This window comes from Opisthocomus hoazin, chromosome Z (assembly GCF_030867145.1).
Source record: "Opisthocomus hoazin isolate bOpiHoa1 chromosome Z, bOpiHoa1.hap1, whole genome shotgun sequence".
Classification (NCBI taxonomy): Eukaryota; Metazoa; Chordata; class Aves; order Opisthocomiformes; family Opisthocomidae; genus Opisthocomus; species Opisthocomus hoazin.
In genome coordinates, this window is record NC_134454.1 from 60,027,593 (window position 1) to 60,038,951 (window position 11,359).

An 11,359-nucleotide genomic window follows, 5' to 3' on the forward strand; every position below is an offset into this window, starting at 1 on the left:
TAGCTGTGCACACACAAGACTAAAAACTCCCAATACGTAGCTAGAACACAGTAGGTACTGGACTGCAACTCTAGTCTAGTCATATAGAAAATAGTTTTTGAATAGTCATCTGAAGCATTTCAAGCTGCATCTGTAAGGCAAGTTGAAATTCCTGTTTTTGTTAGCCTTTGCTGCACATTATGAACAGTGTAACAGCAGAACTGTGAAATATGCTTTATCTTTTGGTGTAAATACCTTCTGTCACTTCCTTATCGGTCAGCTTCAAAACCTCTTACAATGAAGCAATTCTCCAAGTCTGAGATGTTAATGCTAATATTTGTCTTTTTGCTGCCCTTCATGAAAATTTAACCAACTATGAATGAATGACCAGTTCTGTCCTGCTTATGCTTTTTATCTTTTCATGCTTGGATGCTGAGATGCATTTACTGAAACAGGGCCAGGGTCGCTTTTTGACTTTTGAGATAAATCGGTCCAGGAAAACTTCCAACAGGAATCCTCATTCTTAGAGCTCTGGATCTTGCAGGCCTTAAGCAGACAAGAACTGCCACAGCCTTCAGTGAAGGACAGCCCAGAGTGTCATACAGCTCTTGTAATGTGACAAACATAGGACAAAGCAAGCGTTTTTCATGACTTGTTGCTCATTTCTATTTATTGCCTCACCAGCTGATTGAATAATTTAGTACACCATTGGCAGACCCTCCCCCTAAGCACAGAGGCAGTAGAGAGCATGCACTTTGCCATTCTGAGCCTGCATGCACGCTGTTCCTTTGGAGAAGGTGCTAGGGCAAGTAGAAGATGAAAACTGAACCCAAGGCAGAACTTAACACCTCTGTTGTGAAGGTCTGCGATTTGATCACTTTCATTTTGTTCAAGGGGGAATAAAGACAGTCCTCCTCTCTCCATTCCACTTGACTTGGGCATTTTGCTTTTGCGAAAGTGATCCAGGAGCAGCTCCTCACATGCAGCATAGACCCCGCACACCCAAGACCACTGTGTAACGAGTCTGGAGCCTTGGCATCGTGACAGCAACCTGCCTTCCTCATCCTGTAACATGGGGCCATGTGTCACCTTGGCTGCCGCACGTCCTGCCTTACCTTCTCTCAACACGTACACGGAGCAGTGCAACAGCACACGCATTTTTCAGGGGTTCAGATGCTCCCTGCACGTATCCAGCTGGTGCCGGCTTGCTGGTGTCACAGGAGACAGCTGCTTGTGCCCGCTGGCAAGACAGGACTGCATGAAGCCCAACACACTAAATAATGGTCCAGGTAAGCCTGGATGATGATGGTGCCTTTCAGTATTTTCTGGTAGCTCTTCAAGGACTTTACCGAAGATGAAGTCTCTCTGCCAGCCAAACGCATTTCTGTGCAGCTATCTGCTCCCAATTTGTTGAGAGAAGCACCCTTCTGTTCCATTCAGCATAACAAACCGTATTTCTTAGCAACAGTTTCACACAGAGCTGCAGCTGAATTTCTTTCCTTTTGATTTAGAGTGATGGACAATTCAGAAAGCAGTATACGATTTTCTCAATCTCCCAGTCTTATTGTGGTGGTAGTAATTTCTTCGGTCACTAATAATTTTGGCTGCTCAGGTCAGGAGGTACTGCTCCTGAAATTAACACAGCTCTTGATCATACATCAAAAAAATTCAGCCAGATTGAGTTGTTTTCAACACTTGCATTTCCGCTTCCTCTGTTTCTCCAGTAGTCTAATTTAGATGATCTGCACACGCTGGTAGCTTCGGGGTCATTCAGGAAGAGGCAGATATTCCAAAGTGCAACAAAGTAGAAATTTCTCAGTGGCTCTCTCCTTTCCAGTGCAAGGATGAGCTTCTTTTGGCAGGACTTTTCCAAGTCTCTAGAAGCCGTTTGGCCTAAAGCTAGCAATATAAGCCTCCACTCAGCACTGACAATCCCTTGTGAATATCTTTGTAAAGGCATTTGTTTTACTGATGAATGCATGGAGATTACGTACACCTTGAGACTCTACATAGCTCATTCAAAATCCATGACTGCCTAGCTGCCTGGGACTGGATGTGGAGCTCTCTTTTCCATAGCACAACTTTGTGCTGTTGCCTCCTTCATTGTGAGGAAATGACAAAATTTGGATGTTGGCATATAACGCCCCATCTGCACCATGTGCCAAATTCTTTATATGACCTCTACAGAAATTGGTGGCACCCAGTAATTTGTAGGACAGCTCTACTCAATCTCCCTAAATTTAATAATTTAAATGCCTGGAGATTTTACAGGGTATTTTTGTGAGACGAGCTTTCATTTAAAATGTAAAACCTGGAAGAAAAAGCAAATTCTGACAGAACCTTCCCTAAACCCAAGTATTAGATTTCCAAAAATATATCCCTGGAAAATATTCTTTTTAGATATTGCAGGTATTCTTCCATCCCCAAATCCGGTGTCTTAATATAAAACCAATGAACACTTTGCAACGTTTAGTCCTCTGAACCCATTAAGAGGATCACGATAAGCTTTCTCTCCTCCCACACTTCACTTTATCCTCCGCTAACAATGGCCACAGCAGAGACCAACTGGTGAGGATGCTTGAGGTATTTAGTTGGTGTTTAGCTCCTACGTGCTGCAGTGAAACAAACAATTCATTTGCAAAGACCACGAAATGAACTTCCTAACATCCCCATTAGACAGAGCCACGCCAGGAGTAGAAATCCAGAAGTGAAACACTGGGAACTTGTGCTAGGTTGTATTGCTACTGGGATACATCTACTGGATAGTTTCACTCAGGATATTGAATCTTCTGTGATCTGATGGTGAGTAGGAGCCATTTTGTATGTGTTTTTTCACTAGAAATGTTTCCTTCCATAAAGCTTATGGAGCTTTTGCAGATACCTAAAACTCAGTGAGTGAAGGTGTAGCAGTCTGCAGTGCCATCTCCACTCCCACCTCAAGGTAAACTCACTGAAGTTTAAGGCAGCTGGGTCTGAAGAAGGAACAAAAGAGAACATCTGGATTTTTTCACCCTGTAAAGGAAAATATGCTCTTCTTAAGATAGCCTTATGGCTTCTTAAATGCCTAGATCTTCAGTCTCAGATTATCTAGGATGACATCAGGGTGACATACCCATAAACTTCAGCAGAACTTCACCAGGTGGCTGAACACTGGGTGGAAAGTACGTAGCACAGCTGGTCAGCGCAAAGTGAGGCAGTATTTGAATCACGTTTTTAGAACACAAATTTGTGGATTCCACTCTTCGAAAGCTATGTAGGGGAAGAGTTTCAGAACCGATATTATAATAGAAAGAACATACAAACCCCCTGCACCCAACTTAGACTCTCAGATTTCTTCTAGTTCCTTTGTTTGGGCACTGCCTCCTTTTGAGCAGGACACGCTATACACTGAATTGTTGGAACACATTATTTGAAGACTTTTTTCCCCCAGCACTACATTAGCCTGTGGGCTTCCTGAGGACCATCTTTTATCTGCTAAACTGTTATTAGGTCAGCTATTACTGATTCTGGAACATATCCTAAGCACCAGTCACATGCCATTAAGTACTGAGAGATAATTGAGAAATTTAGAAACTGGACAGTGACCATGAGGAACTCAATCTTCCTCACCATTACGCATTTTAACTGGAAATACAAGCCTGTATTAAGGAGAGGTAACTTTAGCACACTTAAAGAGTGCCATCATATGAAATTAACAGATCTAGATTTTTACCAATATGACATTTATCTAAAATACTGGAATATACTGTAACTCAGAAATATCTAACTTATGGAAAAAGACTTGCCTTCACGGTGAAACCTGGAACTTTACGTCAGGGCTCCACTTGTACAAGTTGTTAAGTCCCTGAAAAACACGTTTTTGTAATGGAAGGGGTAATTAAATCCCTAGTTTCTGTTGTACTATTAGACATCCATCTAAGACGATGAAGAATATGAAATGAAGAGCATTAGGCTTTCCTTATAGGATATGCTGTGCTTTAAAACGTATTTTATTGATCCTAAAATTACAAGATCAATTACTGACATTTTCTTGAGGATCAATCTCGGATTAAATGGCAAAATGAAGAAAAGGTTTTCATATGTACTATGTCCAAAAGCAGAAACAGATTGCCGTTCTCCTGTGAACATTCAGAAACCTTTTCTGATGATTAAACATTATGTCTGAAATATATCTAAGTTATACCAGCCACCATAGCGCTTTTTGGTGAACCAAAGAAGTCCTACAGTGAAATCAAACTTTTGAGTAAAATCAGTACTACTTTAATACAATTTCCCTCTAATATCATTTTTTCCTGTTTTTAGATTCACGTATGTTCTGTTAATTACAATGCAAAGTATAAGTAACAAATTTAAGCAAGGATGTTGGAGTGTGAAAATAATTCATGTGAATTGCTAATAGGCTGGTGGGAATACATTTTTTTCCACATGAAGGCAAATCCTGTTGCATCAAAGACAGCAGACTTGATTTTCCATCGTTTCATCCCTTGACTAGATGCTATTACCTGCAAAAGGGACAGGAAAGCTGGGAGCAGTCTGCTACCAAATCAGTACTCCGCTGTGACCAGAACAGCAGTACCGTGTCCATACTTCCCTCCCTTTGAACAGATGCGAGTAAAGCTGTGAGCAAATTAAAACAACAAGCCATGGGGCAAAAAGCAGTCTTCTTGTTACTTCAGCTAAGCAAAACGGAGATTTGACAGCGTATACACAATGTTTCTCTTCTGTTCTCCCTGGTTTTGCTACTTAAGGCAAATGCCTTGCAGTTAACATCCTCCAGTGACATGAATTGATCAGGCTTGCATTCGCCTCGACAATCATGTGACGGGGAATGGAAAATAAAGGGACAGTATGAGTCCTCTCAGGTAATTAACCTACGCTCCGATGCTTCCCACACCAGCCTATTTTCAATTTCAGCACAGTACAGTTTATACACTCTAACATTATTGCTCAGAAGATAGAGTGATGATTCAGGTTTACTAAAAATGGCTTCGCAATACTGCAATCATGCTTGTGAAGCTTCATCTTGTATCCTGTATTTATAAGTTTCTTCTCACTGAGAAATAAATACGTGTGGTATTTTATCAGAAAAGTTAGTCACCAGATACCTGAAACACTTGTATACCATCTTTAAGAAAACATGGCTTGTTTGGTCAATTTGCCTGCCAATTTTTTTTCCTGTTTTTTTTTTTTAAAAACATGTATAATACCGCAGGTGACCTCCCTTAACACTGCTGTCCATACAAATAATAAGTAACTGAGAAATCATATGCCACTGCTGCATCCTGTCATGCCAGAAGACCAATATTACTTTAAAGATTATTTAGAGTAGGTGTTGCATATCATTTGTGCCCAGACCCACTGAAGTCAATGAAATGATGCCTATGGGCTTCTGTGGGAGTCTGACTTGGACATTATTCTGGCAATCTGTCCACCACTAAATTAAACTGTTACAGGGGATAAAAGCCCAAACGAATAAAAGTAGAAATTCAGGAACTAAAACTAAGCCACAAATAAATATCCTAATTCAATGGCATTCTGAACAGACTTAAATAAAACACAAACACACTTAACACACATGCGTACACACACACCCACAAAAAAAAAGTTATGAATTTAACAATCTTAAAAATTCATAGTTTAAAATTGTTTACATTTAAACAATTGAGTATAATAGGTAGCTTTCTTGACTTTCCATTTATTTCCCTGAGCACTGATCTTTGGAACATCTGGAGTTTCAGAATTGTCTAGTTCGTAATTCCTAAAATAGCTATCTTCAGTAAAATACTGTCTTTTTACGTCAAAAATCAATTCCGTAAGTAAAACTAAGATACAACTTCCAGGAACTACAATGTATGTATAGAGCCAATTTTTTTTAAAGCCAACAATTGTTGTCACACTTCTGCATCTCCGTTCAGGCACCTAGCTGTTTTTCAAAATCACCCTGCAGCCTAGCAGTTCCCACTTAATTCAGTACAGAATAGCACGTTGTCTCACAAACTCGTCTAATTGGAGACCTATGTAAGGACTTGGCCTCCTTGATTTAATTACTCATTTTGCAAAATCTCAGTTGTTTGAGCAATACGGTATGTTACGGTATTGGTTTTGTGCTTAAATTAGTATCATAGGTGAAGACTACAGGACTTCCCAGTCACTTCCCCGTAAGGGGTTAAGGAGGTGCATCTGCAGAGAGCCAGCATAAAACCAGTCTTCAGTACTAAAATGGGAATTAGCGAGGGCGTATGTTTAAGGCTGGCGTTCCGCACAAGCAAATCTGCTGGCCAAAAAGAGCTGTATTTCAAATTTCTGCTATTTAGAACTACTTGGCAAATTGGCAACTGCTGCTTTCAACTGTCTTCTCTAGATGAGAGCTTTAATTGTGAGCTTTGCAGGTATCAGTTTGCAATTTTCAGACTTCTAAGGCATTCTGCATTTTAGATTATACAAAGTGTGCAAGTCAAAACACTTTAGAAAACAAAACAGTGCAGAGATTTGAGTATTTTTAGCCTAAAATCTTCTCTCTCCAATTCTAAGGCTGTAAATTACGTCAGTCTCTCTGCAGCTAAAGATTTAAAAATAATTTTCCATCGACCACAGAAATATGCTGTAACTTTGCATTCCCTTAACGCTCTCTCTCTCTCTCTGGGTAGCTGATACACTGGCACTATGCAGCAGGCTCCAAACACAGGATTAACAGAAAGGTTATTTGGTAATATTTCATTTCAGTATACGGTAACTGGGTGAGGGGGGACTGAACGAAATGCAGTCTGAAGAGTTGCTTTTTGGTTCTTTGCACAACACAAAACTAAGCCTTTACCTGTTCTTCAATGATGCAATAAAATTTGCCATACCTGCTTCTCTTTAATTAGCACTTCCTCAATGCTATCTGGTACTGGCATTCCACAGCAAAACCCAAAAGGAGGATTTAGCAATTTTCCTCTTTGCAGAAAGCCTTTTCAGTACCTCTTAAGTACAGAAAGAGTTAACAGAATACAATCCCATTACTCCCTCCCCCCCATTAGGAATTAACGTGGCCTCTTTTTTTTTTTTTTAAACCAAAAAGAAAATTCTTGCTTCGTAATAGGAGTATAAATACTGTTTTGAAAACACACTCGGAAGATGCCTTCCAAGATGGTTTATCTCTTTTTTTCCTTTAAAACTGACCACTGCACCAGTTAAGGCTGTTTTACTCTATATATATATATATATTTCAAATAAAACTTTTAATATTCAAGCTTACCAGATTGATGAATTGTAACAGGTAAAATGGAACTCTTTACAAGGTAAACCATGTAGTTGTACAAAATAGAATTAAACCCTTTGCCTGTGTAAAACAAAAAGAAATCCTGCCTTGCATTAAAAACACAGAACCTGTTTACAAAAAGGAATGTGTATGACATCTGGACTTCCTTTTAACTGCCATATCCCAGCAACATCTCAGTTGTTTTAGTAAAGGAACTAATCATCAATTTTAAACTGCAGTGAATTTACCAAACATTTTCACTATAGACTTCTGAAAGCTTTTACAGTAAGAAGTTATCAACAAAAGCAGGCACGTTAGTGTACAAAAACGTTGATTTTTTTTTCCTGTTTCTTTTTCAAAGTGCAGGTTTTTTCTCGATGTGCATCTCACAAGACCAACGAATGTTTTAACTCACTAAATCTTAAAACAGAACTCAATTCTCCCGAGGAGTAGTGTAAACGTTAAAGATCCCCAATACACCTCTAGTAAACGTGACACAAATGTCTCTGCGTTGTTTAGAAACTTAGCTCTTTTGAGAGGTAAAGAAGCTTCATGACACCTTTTCCTTACACTGGCTGGTCATCATAAATGGGTAGCTCTGGACTGCTAAAGCTGGAGAGACTGATGAACCGCTTGAAGGGAACTAAACTTGGCTACGGCGGAGAGGCGGCGGGAGGAACCAACCCTCAGGCGTTTCTTGCGCAGCCTTCGGCAAACTCAGCCGCCGGCGGACGGAGGCACGGACAGACGGACGGAGGGCCGGTGCGAGGGAAGGAGAAAGGAGGGAGAAAGCAGGGAGGGAGGGAAGGAGCAGAAGCTTCCGCAGAGCCAGAGGCGCGGCGGCACCCGAGGCCGCCCGTCCCGCCGGTGGTGCGAGGGCCGCCCCCGAGCCCCGCGGCCGCCAGGCGCCGTGGCGGGCCCGCTCCCGCTCCCGCCGCCGGGGTCCGGGCGTCCCGGCGGCCGTCGGCGCTAGGTGCCTCAGGCGCAGCGCTCCCCGGGGTAGATCTCCTCGTAGGCGGGGGGCTGCTCGCTGGGCAGCGGGTAGCAGTAGGGGTAGGAGGCGTTGAGCTCGGGGTCCATGGGCGAGTAGCCGGGCAGCTCGACGGAGGGGTGCCCGCCGCAGTGCACCTCCACGCCGGCCTCGTCGAAGACGTGGAAGACGCCGACGTTGATGTAGGAGACGGCCTGGAAGGGGCAGTCCCCGGGGCTGAGCTCGGGCTCGCCGCCGGAGAACAGCGAGCCCTGGCTGTGGCGCGGCGCCCGCCGCCCGCCGCCGCCGCCTCCGCCGCCGCCGCCGCCGCCGCCTCCCCGCCGCCGCCTCCGCCGCCCGCCCGCGGCCGCCGCCGGGGCCGCTCTCCGCCGCCGCCGCCGCCGCCCGCGCTGCTGCGAGGCCTTGTAGTTCTTGACGAGGAGCAGGTTGAGCAGGCCCAGGAGGCACTCCAGCGCGTTGAAGACGGTGGAGAGCACCAAGCCGCGCTGGTAGTCCCGCAGCTTCTGGCAGCGGAGCGCCGCGGCGGAGCCGTCGGAGGCCGCGGGCCCGCTCCGCGGGCGGGCCGCGCCGCCGGGCTGCAGCAGGCAGTAGTACGAGTACTTCCTCTCCACCAGCGACACGGTGTCGCCGTCGATGACGGCGCCGGCGAAGGCGCTCAGCACGCCCAGCATGAACACCAGCACCCCCAGCAGCAGGAAGTTCTGCCGACCCCCGGGCGGCGCCTTCTCCGCCGGGCCCGACGGTGCGGCCGCCGCCGCCGCAGCGTCCCCGCCGCCGCCGCCCGCCGCGTCCGGGTCCCCCGCCGGGCCCAGGGCCGGGTCCGGGGCCGGAGCCGCGGGCGCCTCGTCGGGCGGCCGGCAGCAGAGCAGCGCGGCGGCGAGCAGGGAGAGGCCGGCGGCCAGCAGCAGCCCCGAGTAGAAGGCGCCGGCGGCGGTGCCCAGGCGGAAGGGCTCGCCCTTCAGCTCGGAGCCCAGCGAGAAGCACTTGAGGCCCACGGCGGCGGCGCTGAGGGCGCAGGCGAGCAGGAGGCAGCTGGAGAGCGCGGCGCAGGCTCCCCGCACGCTCCACTTCATCCTCCGCGCCGCCGCCGCCGCCGCCGCCCCGCCGCCCGCCTCATCCTCCTCCCGCGGCCCCCCCCGGCCCCGCGTCGGCGGCGGCGGCGCGGCGCGGCGCGGCCATGCGAGCGCGGCGCTCCCCGACGGGGCGGCGGGGCTCCGCTCCGCTCCGCACGGCAGGCAGCCGCCGGCCGCAGTGAGCCGGGCGCGGCGAGCGCACACGCTCTCCCCCACCCCCCCCCCCGCCTCCCGGCCGCCGCCGCCTCCTCGTCCCCACCCGCCCTCTCTTATCGCGGCGGCTGCGGGGAGGCGATTAATTATGGATGGGAGCCGCGGCAGCCGGGGGGGGGGGGGGGGGGGGGGGCGGCCCGCCGGCCGGTACGCCGCGGGTGGCGGGGGGGCGTGCGACCCCCGTCTCGGCCCGGGGGCGGTGAGGCTGGCTTCCCCGCCCTCCCGGTGGGGGCCGCAGGCCGCGCTGCAGCCGGCTCCCCGCCGGCAAGCAACGGCGACGGACGCGCACCTCGGCCGGGGGGCTGTGGGGTTTGCACACACACCCCCCCTCCCCCGCCGGTTCCGATGCGGAGAGCTGCCGCTTGTCTCCGTGCTCGCGTCCTCTCTCTCTCTTATTTATTTTTTACCGTTTGCTCTCGCAGGAGGCCGGGGGCCCGCCGCGGATCCCTGTGGGCGCGTTGCGGTGCGTCGGCCGCTCGGGTGCAGCGGGGCGAGCCCCCCCCCCGCCCCAAGTCCCCCGCGCCCACGGGGGCGGCGATCCCCAGCGCCCCTCTTTGTTTCGTGCGCTGCCCGCGAACCCCGGTGAGACCGCTCCCCGCCGCGCCACGCTCGCCGCTCCGTGGGCGGCGGGGCTCGGGGGCCGGCTGCCCGCCCCGGCGCCCCCCGGGACGCCCCGTCCGGGGGCTCCGGCAGGTCCGTCGGCTGGAAGCCGGCTCTCGGGGACGCGCCGCCGCCCGGCCCGTCACGGGGTGGCCCGCGGGGAGCGCGGGGGGTGGGCTCCGGAGGAGAGGTGGGCACCTCGGGGCGGCTGAGGAGGGGGACCGTGCCCGTGCCGGCAGCCGGGCGCCCGATGGGGAGGGGGGCTTGGGGAGGGCTCTTCCTGGCCTCTGTCTTTCCCTTCCGGGAAGCTGGAGCCTCGAGCTCCCTCGTTTTCCCCTTCTGCCGTGCGCACGCCAGCCTTGCTGGGTATTTTTAGCCGGCGCCGCTGATTAGCATTCAGGGGAGCAAGCGAGGGAGAGAAAGCCGCTTTCCACGCCGTCTTCTGTTCCCTTTCCGACAGGGCCACGGCACCTGCTGGTGGCGGGAGGTGGGGGGGGGGTCGCGATCTGGTGTTGAGCCTTCTCCAGGGATGCGACCCTGCTTCCTCTGTCCCGACAGGGCAGGCACCCCCCTGGGCAGCACCAGCGCCCTGCTGCAGCCCCGGCCTGGGCCGGGCAGCTGGGCATGGGGCTCTGCTGCGGGAGCTGCTCCTCCTCCAGAGAGGTTTCTGGGCTCTTCAGGGGCCTTTGGTGGGAGGCTGTGCTGCCTGGAGTCCATCTCTCCCTGGTGGCACTGTCCAAAAGTATCGGAGGCTCCAACGGGACACGTCATCCTGCCCCATGGGGCCACACAGAAAAGGGAATTTTGCTCTCTCCCCCTGTTCGCAAAGGGCCTGCGGAGCACTTCGACTGCGTGAGGAAACTCAGCGATCCTGGTAGTCCTTAGGGCAGGATGGATGACCTGTGGCTACCTGACCCCCTTGCCGGGTCGTAGACCTGGGTGTGTGGGTAGGACCAACCTTTTTGTGTCCCTCCAGGAGAGGGTGGCTGGGCAAGCCACCTGTAGTCGTCAACGGCTCTTCCTCTTCCCGGACTGCCCCTGGCACCTGAGGATTGGGGTGCATGCGCGGGTCTGCTGATCTGTGGCCGTGTGAAGATTTTGCTGCGGGATCTGGGACTTTGGCTCTGCTTGTGGTGAGTGCCTGGATTGCTGGGGAAGATCTTCAGATGTCTTTAAAAGGACTCGCCCTGGGTCCTTACGACTCCTGAAAAGTGAATGCATACAGGGGCACACAGCGTTTTACAAAACGCAGCACCCATCTCC

The 11,359-nt window shown here is 50.1% G+C and overlaps 1 protein-coding gene across 1 annotated transcript; it reads right to left on the reverse strand.

The window, feature by feature from the left end:
• Window positions 1-773: 773 nt before the first annotated feature.
• Window positions 774-9,304, reverse strand: TMEM271 (transmembrane protein 271). Its single transcript, XM_075411393.1, has one exon. The coding sequence runs from the start codon at window positions 9,281-9,283 to the stop codon at window positions 8,198-8,200; it is 1,086 nt and encodes a 361-aa protein (XP_075267508.1). The 5' UTR covers window positions 9,284-9,304; the 3' UTR covers window positions 774-8,197.
• Between the last annotated feature and the right edge of the window lie 2,055 nt (window positions 9,305-11,359).

Bases quoted from the DNA above. Each gene is read 5' to 3' on its own strand.
- TMEM271 (XM_075411393.1), bottom strand. From the start codon at position 9,283: ATGAAGTGGAGCGTGCGGGGAGCCTGCGCCGCGCTCTCCAGCTGCCTC.